This window comes from Chrysemys picta, chromosome 3 (genome assembly GCF_011386835.1).
Source record: "Chrysemys picta bellii isolate R12L10 chromosome 3, ASM1138683v2, whole genome shotgun sequence".
Classification (NCBI taxonomy): Eukaryota; Metazoa; Chordata; order Testudines; family Emydidae; genus Chrysemys; species Chrysemys picta.
Genome location: NC_088793.1, coordinates 189072781 through 189092816, shown reverse-complemented (window position 1 = coordinate 189092816; position 20036 = coordinate 189072781). Strand labels below are relative to the sequence as shown.

Genomic DNA, 20036 nt, shown 5'->3' with positions numbered 1-20036 from the left:
GAAGGGCAGGAATACGTCGGAACATTGTAGATTTCATGGATCTCTAGCGGGGTGGTCACCTGCAGAGGTTTAAGGGGCTGGCCCTGAAGGGGTTAAAACAATTCCAGGAAGAGAAAAGGCTGGGCTGAGTGGGGGGGCAGCCACAGCTGGCCCTATAAAAGGACTGCTAGCCAGGAGCTTAGGCAGACTTTCTCTCTAGCTGTGATGGGCCTGGCTGCTTGGGAGCACAGCAGGATACCTAGAGTGGAGCAGGGCTAAGGAAAGGCCAGAGGAGCTGGGGAGCTCCAGGCCTGGAAAACCCCCAGGCTGCAGGCCTTGCTAAAGGCTGGAAAGGGTGCGGGGTTGCAGAGGTGCAGCCCAAGATAGGCAAAGGCAGCAGGTTCAAACCCCCCTTGCCGATGATAAGTGGATGATGAGGGCATACCCCCTTACAGAGGATAGACAGCAGTGCCCAGTTGCTCAGTGCAAGCGGACAGGGAGAGAGACACTGTGTATTACAAAGAACCTAGCCTTGCTATCTGGTCAACCAGTGAGCGGGGCTAGATGGTGACTTGCAGTAGCCACTGAGGCAAGATTGGGATAGAGGGTTGGGGGTTCCCCCGGGTGGGGAGACCCAGAGGGTGGGGGTACTGCCAGAGGGCAGCACGCAAGGTAAAGGGGAACCAGATTCTGGGAGGGACACGGGCTTGAAGCACATGGGATACTGGTCAGTAGAGGGTGCTCCAAGACTGGAAAAGCTAATTCCCTGGATGGCCAGCGGGAGGTGCCGCACCAGTGAGTCACCGTGCCGCTGGGATCCTTGTCCCTTCAGAGTGGATTCTGGGAATTAAGGGTGCTGAGGGATCACTGAGAAAGGGACCCTAGGCGTGCTCCAACTCTGCAGACACAAAACTCCCTCCCTCCTTACTGAGTTGTTCTGCTAGCTCTCCCTCCACAATTTTCCTGAAGGTCAACATGGTACGTTGACTTCTGTTCTCCCTACAGCTACATTTGAGATCAAAGCAAGTTACTACAGTACTGCTTTGAGTTGTAGCAAGTCCTGCTCAGATTCTGGCACCCTGCAGGAAATGGTGACATGGGCTGTGGCCAGTGCCCACACTGCCCTTCCTAAACCCCTGCCCCTCCAATGCCACAGAGCATAGGTGCTAGAACTAGCAGAGCAGGGGGTGCTGCAGCACCCCCTGACTTTTAGAGGTTTCCATTATATACAGGGTTTACAGTTTGGTTCAATGGCTCTCAGCACCCCCACTATACAAATTGTTCTAGTACCCCTGCCACAGAGAGACATCTTCAGAGTCCAGGGGAGAGCTGCATGGAAGGGTGGAAACTGCTCCTCTGCAAGCAGAGTGGTCCATTAGTAGAGGGACACACAGGAGGGGATACACTAGGCCAATGGTCTTGTCTGTTCTGTCCCTTTGCACTTTTCATAAGAGTAGAGGGTTTAATGCTGTGCCCTTGGCTACAATTTCACCTCACTCTATTAATGCTAGCTGTTTCCTTTCCTAACTTAGATGGGGCTCCATTTTAAGGTGTAATCCTTAGGGATGAACGGTGCTTATACATATAATATCTAATCCAATGATTTTGAGAATTTATGATAAGGGCAGTGTTTATTTGTTGTACATCTGTAACAGCAAAAGGATATAAAACGATTTGATAGTAGGGGACAATGTTTTTCCTTAAATTATGAAAAGTCATCACAGAGGATATTTTCTTATGTCTGAAATAGCACAAAAAACTAATCACATTTTAAAATATCATTGCTCTGAGGAAAACAAGTTTGAAGTATAATCATACACACTTTTTTGTTGAGCACTTCCTTGATTTTCAGAAGCTACAATGTCTCCTTAATGTTGTACTTACTTACTTCCCAGTCAATCTCTTACAGCATATACATATAGGAATCAAAATCTGGACAATGTTCCTGTTTTTATTAGAACAGCAAAATACTTTAAATGCCTCTAAGAGCAAGGGTTGTGATTCTCATAAGGCGGAGATATGAGGTCCTTCGTCCTCCCTCTCTGTCAGTGCTACCAAAATGTCAAGATCAGGGTCATTTTGTTCATTCTCTGGCTCCAAAATAATTGCCACTTCTGAAAACCTTACTCCTTTCAGTTCTTTCCCATTATTACGCATTGTTGGATCAGGTGTTAAGGAAAAAGCTGGTCCATCATTGGTTTCTGTCGGAAAGCAAGTCTGCAAGAAATTATAATGAATAATACAAATGAGACAAAATGTCACGAAGGTACAGAATTAGACAAATTCTAAACAGGCAAAATCTCAAATACTTTTTTCTGTGTTCCACACTTGAAATATGGAGAGAGTGCATATTTTTGTAATGGTGAAGGTTGCTGGACCAGCAGTAAATGAGATGCCTTTCGGTACATACTGTAGATATAAATGACTCCTAGTCCTTTACTGGACCCAGTCTTCATTCTTTCATTTTTCAATTCAAATTACCTGATTGGTAACAGCTTCTGTAGTGAGCTGAGGAGCTACATTATTAGGCTTAGTGGTCTCTTTGGGTGCTACATTTTCTTCATGTTCATTTTTAACATCTAATAGTAGAATGTCACGGTCATCACATTTTTGTTTCTCTACTAATATTTCCTTCTCATCATTGTTTTTATTGATATTTTCCACATCTTTAACCTCCATCACTTGGGCATCACTGAAAAAGAGTAAGATAATGTATGAGGCCCTAATCCTGCAAGTACTCGTGCATGAAAACCTGGCTCTGTTGAAATCAATGGCAAAACTTGCATTGACATTGTATTTCACCCAAGTTGCAAACTTTATCTACCGTATGTGAGTAGTCTCATTGGAAGCATGTACATGCCTGTCTCCTATAGGGCTGAATAGAGGTCAATATGGCTTGTCAAAGAGTACATGAAGTTTTGCCCACAGTACATACGATTTGCTTTAAAAGATATCAACTTCCGTGATACCTTAAGAAGTTTTATATTTTAATTCAGCAACAGTTCATTGGAAATCAACCAGTACAGCTAATCATAGATGAAAGAAAACCTCATATGATCTGAACAATTAAGCAATCACACATTTCACTATGCTGATTTGTACAAGCTATGGCATGTCTTCAGAATTATACTTACTTGTCATCTTGTTTCCTTAAATTTTGTGGACTTGCATCACTGTCAGTTGCATAAGGATTTCCTATATTTCTGTTAATTTCATTGTGTCCATTGACTAAGAATTGTAGCTTAGCATTTCTGAAAACGACAAATACACAACAAGCAAATGGTTCCCTATTTTTGTGAATTGGCCTTGCAGTAGTTCTAAACATTTACAATACAAATAATAATTTAAGTGAGCACATATTTTGAGCCACAGAGGTAACTTTATCCACTTAAATAGAATTATCCCAGGGATTAATTTGGCTCATTATTTCCTGTTTCACTTAAATAAATATTAAGTTCAGTTACATGCTGTTGATTATGATTAAACTGACACTGTCAACTTGAAATCTAGTCAGTTTCAAACGGGTATGACCCTGCTGTCTTTGAAGTCAATGGCAGAATTTCCAATGTTTTCAGTGGTGCAGGATCAGGGGATAGTGAGTGAAGAGTATTATAATGTACTACATCTGTGTCCCCCTCACGTTATCTCTGACCTTGCAACCACATTTTCCTATTTAAAAAAAACAGTCTGTCCACTGATGCCTTGTCACAAAACAAAAGAGGAAACAGGCTATAGAGGTTGTCTGTATACAAAGTGCTGTCAAAGGTAAATAGTAACAAAGTGAAAAAATAGAGAAAAATAGTTCTTGGCTCTAATCTTTCATTTACAGCAAATTTTAGGTGATACGTCTCACATTAATAATTTTCCAGACAGAACTGTGATTTTTCAAGTTGACACTATGCCTTTAAAGTTGAATTCTTAGTAAGGATTGTAATCTAAATCTACCTTGTTAATCTAAATAAATTATTTATTCATACCTTTTTCTAGTAACAAATATGTATGTCACAAAGGCTATAAGAATGCAGCCCAGCAGAATACTTAGAATTATGGTTGCTATAAGTTCAGAGGGCATTGAGTCAACAGGTATCTCTTCTACTGCAACAGAAACAGAAGTTCCAAATATTTTCTCCAGTTCAGTTTGGATAGCCATCTCTTGTTCCTTAAATTTTCTAAAAACAGACAAGTAAAAACCTTTGCATCAGTTTATTTAACAAAAGGCCTTCACTTTGGTTTATAAAGCAGCGAAGAAAAGACTAAAACTAGAGAAGATTGGTGCTGTCCCATGGTATACTGGAACACAACATGCTTCCCTACACGGGATTCACATCTATCATCAGTATTGTATTCTGAGGCCTGGTCTACACTACGAGTTTAGGTCGAATTTAGCAGCGTTAAATCGAATTAAGCCTGGACACGGCCACATGACGAAGCCCTTTTTTTCAACTTAAAGGGCACTTTAAACTGGTTTCTTTACTCCACCTCCGACGAGGGGATTAGTGCTAAAATCGGCCTTTGTGGGTCCGATTTGGGGTAGTGTGGATGGAATTCGGCGTCATTGGCCTCCGGGAGCTATCCCACAGTACTTCACTGTGACCGCTCTGGACAGCACTCTCAACTCAGATGCACTGACCAGGTAGACAGGAAAAGCCCCGCAAACTTTTGAATTTCATCAGCACAGGTAACCATGATGGAGTCCCAGGATCGCAAAAGAGCTCCAGCATGGACAGAACAGGAGGTACGGGATCTGCTTGCCATATGGGGAGACGAATCAGTGCTGGCTGAACTCCGTAGCAGTAAACGAAATGGCAAAATATTAGAAAAAGTCTCAAAGGCCATGAAGGATAGAGGCCATAACAGGGACGCACATAACGTGTATGGGGATGGAGCGGAAATCCTCCAGGGACATCTCCAGAAAGCTCTCCTTCATGTACTCCCAAAGCCTTTGCAAAAGGTTTCTGGGGAGGGCTGCCTTATCCCGTCCGCCATGGTAGGACACTTTACCATGCCAGACCAGTAGCACGTAATCTGGAATCATTCCATAACAAAGCATGGCAGCGTATGGTCCCGGTGTTTGCTGGCATGCAGACAACATCCATTCCTTATCTCTTTTCATTATCCTCAGGAGAGTGATATCATTCAGGGTCACCTGGTTGAAATGGGGTGATTTTATTAAGGGGACATTCAGAGGTGCCCGTTTCTGCTCGGCTGAACAGAAATGTTCCCCACTGTTAGCCACGCGGTGGGGGGGAGGGGTGAAGTGATCATCTCAGAGAAGTGTGTGTGTGTGTGTGTGTGTGTGTGCGTGTGCGTGTGCGGAGGGGTAGTTGGGTTTGTGCTGCATGTTAACCCGGAAACCGCAGCCCCTTCTTTTACATTGCAAACCCATTTTAAATGGCCAACCCAACGGGTGCTTGGTATGGGAAATGAGGGCGCTACTGTTTGAAACCATTCCCACATGTTAAGAAGGTTAAAAAAGCCAAAAGACTGTGGCTTACCATGGCTGCCTGCAAGCCGAAATCTGTTGCCTGGCACTGCGTGAGTGATCTCTCACACCAAACCGGCAGGCCCTCAATATAAGAGGCAAAATGCGACCTTGTAACGAAAGCACACGTGCTGTGTAATGTGAACAGCAAAATTTAATGTGAAAGAGTGTACCCATTGTTCTCTAAAATGTGTCTTTTTTAACCACCTCTCCCTTCTCCTCCACCAGCTGCAAATGTTTCTCCTTCACAGAGGCTAGTGAAGGTTAGGAGAAAACAGCGGACTCGGGATGATATGTTCTCGGAGCTCCAGATGTCCTCCCACGTTGACAGAGCACAGCAGATTGCGTGGAGGCAGTCAATGTCAGAGAGCAAAAAAGCACAATATGAACGAGAGGAGAGGTGGCGGGCTGAATCGTGGGCTGAAGAGAGTAAGTGGCGGGCTGAAGAGGATAGGTGGTGTCATTTTGCTGGCAGAAGGCAAGAGGTGATGTTCCGGCTGCTGGAGCATCAAACTGATATGCTCCAGCATATGGTTGAGCTGCAGGAAAGGCAGCAGGAGCAGAGACCACCGCTACGGCCCCTGTGTAACCAACAGCCCTCCTCCCCAAGTTCCATAGCCTCCTCACCCAGATGCCCAAGAACGCGGTGGGGGGGGCCTCCGGCCTCCCAGTCACTCGACCCCAGATGATCTCCCAAGCATCAGAAGGCTGGCCTTCAATAAATGTTAAAGTTTTAAACTGCAGTGTGTCCTTTTCCTTCCCTCCTCCCCCACCTTGGCAGTTATCCCCCTAGTTGTGTGATGAATTAATAAAGAATGCATGAATGTGAAGTAACAATGACTTTATTGCCTCTGCAAGCGGTGCTCGAAGGGGGGAGAAGAGGGTGGTTAGTTTACAGAAAGGTAGAGTGAACCGGGAGGAGAGTTCATCAAGGAGAAACAAACAGAAGTTTCACACCATAGCCTGGCCAGTCACAAAACTGGTTTTCAAAGCTTCTCTGATGCGCCCTGCGCCCCTGCTGTACTCTTCTAACCGCCCTCGTGTCTGGCTGCGCGTAATCAGCAGCCAGGCAATTTGCCTCAACCTCCCACCCCGGCATAAATGTCTCCCCTTTACTCTCAGAGATATTGTGGCGCACACAGCAAGCAGCAATAACAATTGGAATATTGGCTTCGCTGAGGTCTATCCGAGTCAGTAAACTGCGCCAGCGCGCTTTTAAACGTCCAAATGCACATTCCACCACCATTCAGCACTTGCTCAGCCTATAGTTGAACAGGTCCTGACTACTGTCCAGGCTGCCTGTGTACGGCTTCATTAGTCATGGCATTAAGGGGTAGGCTGGGTCCCCAAGGATAACGATAGGCATTTCAACATCCCCAAAGGTTATTTTCTGGTCCGGGAAGAAAGTCCCTCCAGCTTTTGAAACAGACCAGAGTTCCTGAAGACGCGAGCATCATGTACCTTTCCCGGCCATTCCACGTTGATGTTAGTGAAACGTCCCTTGTGATCCACCAGGGCTTGCAACAGCATTGAAAAGTACCCCTTGTGGTTTATGTACTCGGTGGCTTGGTGCTCCAGTGACAAGATAGGGATATGGGTTCCGTCTATCGCCCTACCACAGTTTGGGAGTCCCATTGCAGCAAAGCCATCCACTATGACCTGCACGTTTCCCAGAGTCACTACCCTTGATATCAGCAGGTCTTTGATTGTGTTGGCTACTTGGATCACAGCAGCCCCCACAGTAGATTTGCCCACTCCAAATTGATTCCCGACTGACCGGTAGCTCTCTGGCATTGCAAGCTTCCACAGGGCTATCACCACTCGCTTCTCAACTGTGAGGGCTGCTCTCATCCTGGTATTCTGGCGCTTCAGGGCAGGGGAAAGCAAGTCACAAAGTTCCATGAAAGTGCCCTTATGCATGCGAAAGTTTCGCAGCCACTGGGAATCGTCCCACACCTGCAACACGATGCGGTCTCACCAGTCTGTGCTTGTTTCCCGGGCCCAGAATCGGCGTTCCACGGCATGAACCTGCCCCAGTAACACCATGATTTGAACATTGCTGGGGCCTGTACTTTGTGAGAGGTCTATGTCCATGTCAATTTCCTCATCACTCTCGTCGACATCTTCTTAGTGCTTGGCAGAAGATGCTGTATTACGACTGCTAGCCATCATCGTCAAAATGGTTCAATAGGACTGCCGGCAGGACTGACTCTCCAGGAGACAAAACATGTCTGCCCAGGTGCCTCTGATCGAACTCACTGAGGAATATGACAATGACGGATATCAATCATAATACACCATCTACTGCCAAAAGGCAAGGAGCTGCTACTGTATAGCAATGCAGCCCCACGTCTGCCGGCACCCAGATAGCCGATGACGGCTACCAGTCATACTGTACCGTCTACTGCTAAAAGGCAATTAGCTGCTGCTGCGTAGCAATGCAGTACCACGTCTGCCGGCACCCAGATGACATATGGTGACGGTGAGCTGAGCTGAGCAGGCTCCATGCTTGCCGTGGTATGTTGTCTGCACAGGTAACCCAGGTAAAAAGGCGCGAATCGATTGTCTGCCGTTGCTCTGACAGAGGGGGAGGGGCCTGACGACATGTACCCAGAACCCCCCGTGACACTGTTTTTGCATCATCAGGCATTGGGATCTCAACCCAGAATTCCAATGGGCAGCGGAGACTGCGGGAACTGTGGGATAGCTACCCACAGTGCAACACTCCGGAAGTCGACGCTAGCCTCGGTACTGTGGACGCAGTCCGCCGACTTAATGCACTTAGAGCATTTTATGTGGGGACACACACAATCGACTGTATAAAACCGATTTCTATAAAACCGGCTTCTATAAATTCAACTTAATTTCGTAGTGTAGACATACCCTGAGAATCTGTGCCAGCAGCTTCTCCAACTAATTCAGGCAGCTGGTGTTGACATGCTCTAAGGGGATGCAAAGTTTAGAATGGGGAGCTTAAAGGATGATCTTGCAATGAGATGAGACCAGATGGATCTCTATGTGCATGTAGAGTTTCAGTGAAGCCAACAGAACTCTGCACAGGCACAAGGGTCCATCTGGGTGGAGTTCATTGTAGAATTGGGGCCTGAATAGGTATTGTGGGGGCCCCACCACCATTTATGACTCTAGAAACACCTAAGAAGTGAATCAGGCGTTATATTATGTTATGTCTGATGGGTAAAACTCAAAAGATCCAGAGGTTCAATTTGATTTAAGCAGCTAAAACAGCTGTAGGACAGATTCAAAGATGGTGTAAACAGGCAAAGTCCATTGAGCTCAGTGGAGTTCACCTGCTTATGCCAGGGCTGATTTCAGTCCCATACCTCAGTGGTAAAGTCCTACAGAGCAGAACAGAGATTTATTACTCATCTGTATAATTTTTAACCAACTTGTTAAATGCTATTGTAGGGATCTAATTCTCATTTAAATTCAGAGTTGTTTAGAATAGTTCCTATAGCCCCCTGTTTAATTTCTGTAGAATGCTCTTGATTTCAACCCTCCCTTTTGAATTCTGTAGGATGTTTCCATAAGAGTTGCTTTATCTGAACCATATCAGAACTTCCTGAACCCCCTGGAATCTATAAAACCGGGTTGGAAATCTCACCAGGATAGTGTCTGTATGGTATTTTAACACTTTCAAGTCCCAGCAGGAACCACTTACAGGAAAATAGCTTTTTGAGAATTAACTTTTTGAAACTCAGAAGTGGTTCAGTTTGAGTTTTGAGGGACATCTCAGAGCAGTTCTTACTTGATCTGAACCAGTTCATTCATCCCTAATCAAGATGTAAATATTTTAAAGGAAACAAAATCCAGCTTTGTAACTCACAATGATACACTCTGTACTATACCATACAGACCTTTTTACATGCTCCGCAGGTATTGCTTGGGCTGCCTGATCAACAGCGACAATCTTTACATAGGTTACATCCATGCTTTCTCTTACTCTTCTGTCAACAGTATTAGATAACACATCAATGATGTAAACAGTCCATTCGAGTTTTCCTTCTAGAACCCTGCCACCAGATTGAGATAAACAATTTTAATTGGCTGGGGAACAACAAATTATTTTTATCTAGAAATGACAAAGTAATCAATGTTATACAACGATAACATTTAATATAATATTATGCAATTATTTACCATTTTCATCTAAGGATCTCAAAACACAATAATGGCTCATGTTTATTATCATCCCTGTTTTATAGATAGGAACATTGATGCACAGAGGTTAAGTGACTTGCCCAAGGACACACAGTAGGTCAGTATCAGAGGGTATGTCTACTCTGAAAAAACCCCTCTTGTAGCAGCTGAGTCAAACTGACTCAAGTTTGCCGGGCTTGCACTACAGGGCTACAAATAGCTGTGTAGATGTTCCCACTTGGGCTGGAGCCTGAGCTCTGAGACCCATTCCTCTTTCCAGGTTTCAGAGCCTCGGCTCCAGCCTGAGTGGGAGTGTGTATATTGCTATTTTTAGCCCCATAGAGCAATCTCAAGTCAGACTCACCGCTGTGTTTTTTTCCCTCTTCAGTGTAGCTGTACAAAGAGTCAGTTAGAGAACCCAGTGATCCCAACTCAGAGTCCTTTGCTCTGAACACTAGCCTAAGCTACTTCCCATTATTATTTCATATGAAACCTGGAAACTCTTAGAGATGTTAGCATAAATGAGCTACAAAAGAAAACTTTAAAATGTAAATTGAAATAAATTCTCTTGCTTGCAGTTCACAACCAATACAACTTAGCACAAGGAATATTGTGTCATGCTTTACCAAATGAATATTGATTTGTTTCCTGAAAGCATTGTTATAAATATTGCAGATTCATATCTATCAGATGTGGACTATTATTACCACTTAAAGGTGAAATGCAAGGAAGAAAACCTATTTGCTGTGGGCCCTTTATTGTTCTGATTTCATTGGAACATAGACAATTTCATACCGGATCAGACCAGTGGTAACCCATAATCCAGTATCCTGTCTGTGACAGTGGTCAGCACGACCTGCTTTGGAGGAACAGGGATGGCAGAACTAGGGAACCCAGGAGGGTTAATGACCCTGCAGTGGAAATATTGCAGGGGTTGACATATGTTTCTCCCTCCCCCCACCCCGCAATCTTTGCCGCACATACAACATCACAGAGGCAAGAGCAGGACCCAGCTATGTTTCTGACCCCACACATACACAGGAGGGGGAAAGAAGAGGGGAAGTGTAGTCTGTAACCTATCATTTAAATCAGCTTCTGTACCAGATGACTGGAGGATAGCTAATGTCACGCCAATTTTTAAAAAGGGCTCCAGAGGTGATCCCTGCAATTACAGGCCTGTAAGCCTGACTTCAGTACCAGGCAAACTGGTTGAAACTATAATAAAGAACAATATTGTCAGACATATAGATGAGCATAATTTGTTGAGGAAGAATCAACATGGTTTTAGTAAAAAGGAAATCATGCCTCACCAATCTACTAGAATTCTTTGGGGGGTCAACAAGCATGTGGACCAAGTGATCCAGTGGATATAGTGTACTTAGATTTTCAGAAAGCCTTTGACAAGAGCCCTCACCAAAGGCGCTTACGCAAAGTGAGCTGCTATGGGATAAGAGGGAAGGCGCTGTTATGGATTGCTAACTGGTTAAAAGATAGGAAACAAAGGGTAGGTATAAATGGTCAGTTCTCAGAATGGAGAGAGGTAAATAGTGGTGTCCCCCAAGGGTCTGTTCTGGGACCAGTCCTATTCAATATATTCATAAATGATCTGGAAAGAGGGGTAAACAGGTGGCAACATTTGCAGATGATACAAAATTACTAAAGATAGTTAAGACCCAGGCAGATTGCAAAATGCTACAAAAGGATCTCTCAAAACTGGGTGACTGGGCAACAAAATGGCAGATGAAATTAAATGTTGATAAATGCAAAGTAATGCACATTGGAAAGCATAATCCCAACTATACATATAAAATGATGGGGGTCTAAATTAGCTGTTACCATTCAAGAAAGAGATCTTGAAGTGGTACTATATATGAAAGAAAATGTAGAATCAAATGAAGTAAAAATCTTAAATGAATCCACATGTTCCACAGAATCTCTATGTATAATAATTCCATGCTCTAATAAGAATATAACAGTAGGGATCTATTATCAACCACCTGACTAGCACAGTGATAGTGACTATGAAATGCTAAGGGAGATTAGCGAGGCTATCAAAATAAAGAACTCAGTAATAGTGGGGGATTTCAATTATCCCCATATTGAGTGGGTACATGTCACCTCAGGACGAAATGCAGAGACAAATTTTCTCGATACTTTAAATGACTGCTTCTTGGAGAAGCTGGTACAGGAACCCACAAGGGGAGAGGCAATTATCGGTTTAGTCCCGAGTGGAGCGCAGGATCTAGTTCAAGAGGTAACTATAACAGGACCGCTTGGAAATAGTGACCATAATACAATAGCATTCAACATCCCTGTGGTGGGAAGAACAACTCAACAGCCCAAAACTGTAGCATTTAATTTCAGAAAAAGGAACTATGCAAAAATGAGGAGGTTAGTTAAACAGAAATTAAAAGGTACAGTGACTAGAATGAAATCCCTGCAAGCTGCATGGACACTTTTCAAAGACACCATAATACAGGCCCAACTTAAATGTATACCCCAAATTTAAAAACACAATAAAAAAACTAAAAAAGAGCCACTGTGGCTTAACCATGAAAAAGAAGCAGTGAGAAATAAAAAGGCATCTTTTAAAAAGTGGAAGTAAAATCCTAGTGACGTAAATAGAAAGGAGCATAAACACTGCCAAATTAAGTGTAAAAATGTAATAAGAAAAGCCAAAAAGGAGTTTGAAGAACAGCTAGCCAAAAACTCAAAAGGTAATAACAAAATGTTATAACAAACTAGAGCCAGCTCCCTGTCCCCTCAGCCGAGTCTCATTAGCTCCTCTTCTTATCCCTCCACTCCCCTCCCTGCCCCACGATTCACAGTGCATTTCTATTCCCCCCCCCACCCCCCGCAGAGAAAGTGCAAGACTCTGCAGTTAACAATTATGGGATAACAATTCCCCCAAGGAATGTTTTCGCCCAACTCCTAAGAGTTGGAGGTTGGTGAAATGCCTATGTTTAATTCTCCTGTGATGTCATCATTCCCTTAAATCTTCATTCCTCCTAAAGTTCCTGCAGCAAGAGCAGGGAAATCAAGCCTGATATTCATAATGCAAAATATAAATAATGTTTGAAAAATAGAACAAAAAATATTTGGAGTCTTCATAAACAAGCAAGAAAAGACAGAACATACACATCTTTCAGAAATAGCCACCAGAGCTGCAGCCCGAGACTGGCTCTACTGGCCACTTATGTTTTGAATCCACCAAGGCTAGATGTAATTACATCATAACTGTGCTATATTTCAGAGATGATGGGCCATCTACATGTTAACTAATTCCCTGGTGCCCTGTGGACAGTTGACCCCCCCACACTAAGACAGATTTTGCTGCTGCTGCCCTTCAAGAGATTTTCTTTTTGTGGGGAAGCTTTAGTTTGTGGTTTTGTTTCTTGGAAGCCAAGCCAAAGAATGAGGAGTTGAATCAGTGCATGCTATGGCCACGCCCACTTTCCTGGCCAAGGCTGCCCACCATTGGGATGACTGACCTTTTATGACACCCTATCTACCTCTGCAACCTTCTCCAGCTCAAGCACATTTCCCATCATCAGGGCCATGCACCCGCCAGAGCAGGACGGGGCTAGTTTGCAGGATTATTTTTATTTCTTCATGGAAAAGGAAGGTCAGTATGTGAGTACAAATTTCAGAATATTAGCTGCACCCATGATATGACTTCAAACCACAGAACTGAACAAACCTCACATCATTTAAGTGATGACACTACCTCAGACATAAGGCAACCCAGCAAAGTCAGAGCTATCAGACTACTTTGTCACCATCTTGGCTACTTGCTTTTCTGTTTATAAAAAGTGGAAATGGCTGACTTGATCATTTTCCCCTAATCCCCCTCCTCACCCTGAGAGACTTCTTTCTAGTCCATTGAAACCCAGTAGAATCTGTGGTCTTCCTCTCCAGCGCGCTAAACTCTTGGAGCCAAATCCTCAATACATGTAAATCGGCACAGCTAAATTGAAATAATTGGAGCCACTCTGATTTACACCAATTGAGGAATTGGTTTCTCAATGATTGATAGCTGTATTGGCCCCCCCTAAGACTGCCAGATCCAGATCCTAAGGGGATCCTGCCTTAATCTGTCCCTGGGCGTTATATCAGAATAAACTATATAGTTCCATAAATACCTTTTTAATTCAGGAATGTTTCTTTCAACAATATTGATCTTCTGACTAAGGACAAGTACCACAATGTTATCATTGGAACTGGGATCAATGGTTACCTATAAAATAATAAATGAATCACGGTAAGTCTATATTTCATGTTTCCTACCCACATTTATAACTTTTTTTATTCTCAAGACTGGCTTGCAGAAAACGCTTTCTGAGGGTTGGGATAAAAATGAGAAGACATCAAGTACACATAGGACTTTTCCTCTCCATTACTTCAGTGGAACTGAGAAGTTAAGATGATTTTACAGGAAACTCCAAAAAGGTTTAAGAACCTACTAAATTATATCTGAAGAAACATGGAACTATGCTATGCCTATGGATAATATATAGAAGAAAAAACGAGCAGATACAAGATAAAACTAAAATCTCTTCCATCTGGTATTCCCTATTCATGCATGCAAATTTATAGACAGATTTCCAAAATTAGGTCCGAGCAAATATTTTTTTCCACATAACTTATTTGTGCAACCAGGCAGGCATATGCAAAATCAGTTCTTCTTCGAGTGCTTGCTCATATCCATTCCATTAGGTGTGTGCGCGCCGCGTGCACGATCGTCGGAAGATTTTCTACCCTAGCAACACCGGCGGGTCGGCTGTGGAGCCCCCTAGAGTGGCGCCTTCATGGCGCTGAATATATACCCCAGCCGACCCGGCGCCCCCTCAGTTCCTTCTTACCGCCCCTGACGGTCGTTGGAACTGTGGAGCGCTGCTTAGCTGTTCTCCACTCTCCCTAGCTTAGTTAGTCATTCGCAGTTATAGTTATAGTTATAGTTCTAGTGTTATAGTTAAATAGTTAAATAGTTTTAAAAGTTGTTCTAGTTGTTATTGTAGTTCAGGGGATTAAGGGGGTCGTCTCCCCCTTTCTCCCCCGGCCGCGGGGCCGGGCTCATGCCCAACGCTCCCGGCTTCAAGCAGTGCGCCTCCTGCGCTAAGCCTATGCCCACGAGCGACCCGCACGACTCCTGTCTGAAGTGCCTGGGAGAGTCCCATCAAACAGATAAGTGCAAGATCTGTAAGGCCTTCAGACCAAGGACCAAGAAGGAGCGGGACTTTCGGCTCCGGCAACTCCTGATGGAGGCGGCACTTAGTCCGGACGCTCCATCTACAAGCCAGGCCCCGGCACCTAGCGCCTCGGTGCGCAGTGCCCCGGCGGCACCGGCCATGCCGACCACGCGAGTGGCGTCGGACAAGCCTCCCCGGCACCGGACCTCGTCGGCACCGCAAGCGCAGCAAGTGCCTCGGCGCCGGTCATTATCCCCAGGGCATAAAAAAGCCCATAAGACGGGGACCTCCGTGCCGAAGACGCCGGCTCCCCCAGTGCCGGGGGTAGAGCCGCGCCCGCCGGTGGAGCACCGGAAACAGGTGCCTCCAGCACCGTCGACTCCGGCGCCGAGGCCGTTGAGTCCGGTGCAGATAGCGTCTCCACCGAGGCCGGCGGTGATACAGTGCCTCCCGTCGACTCCAGAGACCTTCGCGGCGGCGAGAGACTTAATAGCTCTCACGGAGCCGGCACCGCCCCAACCACCGGCACCGACGGCACCGTTGACTCGCCCGGTCCAGTCGAGGGGGAAACCTGCCTTGATGCGCCCTCCATCGCAAGGGCTGGAACCTCGGCACCGATCCAGGTCCCGAAGCAGGTCCCCACGCCGCTTGCAGTCCCGGCGCCGAATATCACCTCGGCACCGGTCGTACTCGCGGCCAAGATCTTCGTCGCGGCACCGCTCTACGTCTCGGCACCGCTATGATCGTCGGCACCGATCAACGTCGAGACGTAGTTCTCGGCACCGCTACGGTCGACGCTCGACGTCGAGAGGCCGCTCCCGGCACCGGGCATACTCCAGGTCCTCGTCGCGGTCCAGATCCGACTCCCGGCACCGACGAGGTCATCGGCACCGGTCGCGGTCCCGGCACCGATCGCCGGCACCGCGTAGAGATAGATCATCTCCGGACCGGCACCGTGCGGCACCGCAGCCCACGGGAATCGTCTCGACGCTCTCAGCACCGCCGTGGCCATCGAGATCGGTGTCTCGCTCCTCGGAGGACCTCTCGAGATCGGCATACCCCCCTCAGGGGCAAGCCGAGGAACAGGACTTGGGCCATTGGCAGGACATAACAGAGGACCATTCTCATGGCCCATCTCACTGGTCGTTTTGGACCCCGTGGGCGTACCATCAGGCGCAAGGGGCTCCAATTGCTTCGACCTCTCGCTCCGGTCACTCCGCTAGAAGGGCCCCGGAGTCCACCATCTCTCGGCCTCCGCCAGGGGGCATGGAGGCTTCTGTGTCCGCACCACCTGACGCCCTGGACCCAAGCGCAGGTGATGCTCCGGCCCAGGAGCAGGGAGACCAGGACCATCCCTTGGATCCTGTTCCACCGGAGGCATCTTCCTCTTCCTCTCCGGATGAGGCAGTGGCGGGCACATCGTGCACAGGTCCACCTCCAATAGATCTTCGGGCTCACCAGGATCTTCTGCGTAGGATGGCCCGTAATATGGACCTGCAGGCGGAGGAGATAGTGGAGGTGCACGACCCGATCGTGAATATCCTCGGAGCGGATGCCCCATCGAGGGTGGCGTTACCCCTGATCCGCACGATACAAGCCAATGCATCTACGATATGGCAGACTCCTGCCTCTATCCCACCCACAGCGAGAGGGGTGGAAAGGAAATACTTCGTCCCGTCTAAAGACTACGGGTACTTGTATACCCACCCCCAGCCGTGTTCACTGGTGGTGGCATCAGTGAACGCAAGGGAGCGCCACGGTCAGCAGGCCGCAGCGCCCAAATCAAAGGAGGCTAAGCGCCTCGATTTATTCGGCCGTAAAGTTTACTCAGCCGGGGGGCTGCAACTTAGAGCGGCTAACCAGCAGGCGCTCTTGAGCCGCTATATCTTTAACTCCTGGAACTCTATGGGGAAGTTCAAGGAGTTGGTTCCCCAAGAGTCCAGGGAGGAGTTTGGAGCCCTGGTAGAGGAGGGTAAGAAGGTGGCTCGGACCTCCTTACAGGCCTCCTTAGACATAGCGGACTCTGCTGCGAGAACCCTGGCCTCAGGTATCGCTATGCGGAGGATCTCCTGGCTCCAGGTTTCGGGTCTGCCTCAGGAACTGCAGCAAACCCTGCAGGATCTACCCTTCGAAGGACAAGGGTTGTTTTCAGAAAAGACGGACTCTCGCCTGCAGAGCCTCAAGGACTCCAGGACGATCATGCGTTCCTTGGGGATGCATGTTGTGGGCCCTCAGCGCAGGCCATTTAGACCGCAGCCTCAGCGCTTCTACCCCCCCCCCGCCTCGTCAGAGACAGGACTCGGCCTGGAGGCGAGGGCGAGGTGGTAGAAGAAGGTGGACCGGCCCTCAACCTGGTCAGAACCAGGGGCCACCTAGACCACCTTCAGGCCCCAGGCAGAACTTTTGAAGTTGCGGTCGAGGACGGCGCCCCAGTCATCCCCCAGGATCCAGCCCCCTCCTTTCGGGATCGCCTTTCCCATTTCCACCATGCCTGGTCCCTTATAACCTCGGACCGTTGGGTCCTTCGCACGGTGGACAGGGGATATGCTATCCAGTTTTCTTCAATCCCCCCCTCCTCCTCCCCTTCCCCGTCCCTCTTCAGGGACCCTTCTCACGAGCAACTTCTTATACAGGAAGTTTCCACGCTCCTTGCTATGGGGGCCATAGAGGAGGTTCCAGTGGAGTTAAGGGGCAGGGGATTCTATTCCCGTTACTTCCTCATTCCCAAGTCCAAAGGAGGTCTGCGACCTATCTTGGACTTGCGCGGACTCAACAAATTCGTAGTGAAGTTGAAGTTCCGCATGGTCTCTCTGGGGGCCATTATCCCTTCCCTCGATCCTGGAGACTGGTTCGCCGCCCTCGACATGAAAGACGCATACTTTCACATCGCAATTTACCCGCCTCACAGACGCTTCCTGCGATTCGTGGTAAGCAGGGTGCACTACCAATTTGCAGTCCTTCCCTTCGGCCTATCCTCGGCCCCAAGAGTGTTCACGAAATGTATGGCTGTCGTGGCAGCGTACCTTCGTCGGCAAGGGATACAGGTGTTCCCGTACCTAGACGACTGGCTGGTACGCGGTCGCACCAAAGAGCAAGTTCGAGCTCACGTCCACATAATAGTGCACACATTCAACAAGTTGGGCATCTTACTCAACAAGGACAAATCCACTCTAGAACCTACCCAGAGAATAGAATTCATCGGCGCAGTTCTAGACTCCAGACGTGCACAAGCCATCCTGCCAGACAATCGCTTTTGCACCATCACGAGCCTCATTCAAGGACTCAAGGCCTTCCCAACTACCACGGTGAGGTCGTGCCTTACCCTACTAGGTCACATGGCTTCCTGCACGTATGTAACCAGGCATGCCAGACTTCGGCTTCGCCCACTCCAGACCTGGGTGTCATCAATATACCGCCCACATCGGGACAGCCTGAACATGGTGGTCACGGTCCCGAACTCGGTCCTGACCTCCCTCACATGGTGGCTAGATCACAATGTGGTTTGCGAGGGGATGCCGTTTCACGCCCCACAACCCTCTCTGCACCTGGTCACAGATGCTTCATCTCTGGGTTGGGGCGCCCATCTCAACGAGCACCATACCCAGGGCCTGTGGACTGCACCCCAGCTGGCCCTGCACATCAATGTTCGGGAACTGATGGCGGTGCGCCTGGCGTGCCAGGCATTTCTCAATCTCCTACGTGGCCGCTGTGTGTTAGTTCTCATCGACAACACCACGGCCATGTTTTACATCAACAAGCAAGGAGGAGCACGTTCGTCAATTCTATGCCAAGAGGCCATTCGCCTGTGGGACTTCTGCATCGCCCACTCAATCCATCCCACGGCATCGTTCCTCCCTGGAGTCCAGAACACTTTGGCGGACCGACTCAGCAGGTCCTTTCAAACACATGAGTGGTCTATCCGTCCGGACATCATACATTCCGTTTTCCAGAAGTGGGGGTTTCCCCAGATAGACCTGTTTGCATCTCGAGACAACAGGAAGTGCCACGTGTTCTGCTCCCTGCAAGGTCGAGCTCCGGGCTCCCTCTCGGATGCGTTTCTCCTTCCCTGGAAAGACCACCTGTTTTATGCCTTCCCTCCGTTTCCTCTGGTCCACAAGGTACTGCTCAAATTGCGCAGAGACCAGGCACAGGTGATTCTGATCGCCCCAGCGTGGCCGAGACAACATTGGTACACCACACTGTTGGAGCTCTCGGTTCAGACACCGATCCCGCTTCCATTATGCCCGGATCTCATCTCTCAGGACCACGGCCGCCTGCGTCACCCCGACCTGCAATCACTCCACCTCACGGCGTGGCTGCTCCATGGTTCACCCAGGCAGAGCAGCAGTGCTCGCACTCTGTCCAACAGATTCTGCTGAGCAGTAGGAAGCCCTCAACACGGACCACGTACCTGGCCAAGTGGAAGCGGTTCTCCTGTTGGTGCGAACAACGAGCCACGTCCCCGTTGCAGGCACCTATTCCTCTCATTTTGGAATATCTCCTCTCCCTAAAACAGCAGGGGTTGGCGATATCTTCAATTAGAGTTCACCTGGCCGCTATATCGGCCTTTCACCCAGGGGAACTCGCGTCCTCGGTATTCTCTAACCCGATGGTCGTTAGATTCCAAGGGCTTAGACCGGATGTACCCACAACAACGTCAGCCCGTTCCGACGTGGGACCTCAACCTGGTTCTCTCCAAGCTCACAGGTCCTCCATTCGAGCCACTGGCCACCTGTTCACTTCTGTACCTATCCTGGAAGACAGCCTTCCTCGTAGCCATCACCTCAGCAAGGCGCGTTTCTGAACTCAGGGCGCTTACATCCGAGCCCCCTTACACAGTTTTCCATAAGGATAAAGTGCAGCTTCGTCCACATCCTGCCTTTCTCCCTAAGGTGGTTTCTCCTTTTCATATCAACCAGGATATATTTCTCCCAGTCTTTCATCCTAAACCACATGCTACTCGCCAGGATCAACGTTTGCATTCCCTGGACGTACGCAGGGCCCTGGCCTTCTATATTGACCGCACAAGGCACTTTAGAAAGACGACGCAACTCTTCGTTGCAGTGGCCGACCGAATGAAAGGCTCACCGGTCTCCTCACAACGCCTATCCTCCTGGATTACGTCTTGCATCCGGACTTGCTATGACCTGGCAGGTGTCTCAGCACCGCACCTCACCGCCCACTCCACGAGGGCCCAAGCTTCCTCGACTGCTTTCCCGATCCAGGAC

At 47.8% G+C, this 20036-nt stretch overlaps 1 protein-coding gene across 1 annotated transcript in view; it reads right to left on the bottom strand.

Annotated features, from left to right (window-relative positions):
- Nucleotides 1-1591: 1591 nt before the first annotated feature.
- LOC135982606 (protocadherin Fat 4-like) overlaps nucleotides 1592-20036 on the bottom strand; it is a 105286-nt gene continuing 86841 nt past the window's right edge. The window contains exons 39-44 of the mRNA XM_065589995.1: nucleotides 13762-13856; nucleotides 9337-9492; nucleotides 3957-4148; nucleotides 3114-3230; nucleotides 2461-2671; nucleotides 1592-2196 (exon numbers count right to left, since the gene is read on the bottom strand). Of these exons, the coding sequence (XP_065446067.1) occupies nucleotides 1984-2196; nucleotides 2461-2671; nucleotides 3114-3230; nucleotides 3957-4148; nucleotides 9337-9492; nucleotides 13762-13856 (984 nt within the window). The 3' untranslated portion in view covers nucleotides 1592-1983. The remainder of the gene's footprint in view (nucleotides 2197-2460; nucleotides 2672-3113; nucleotides 3231-3956; nucleotides 4149-9336; nucleotides 9493-13761; nucleotides 13857-20036) is intronic.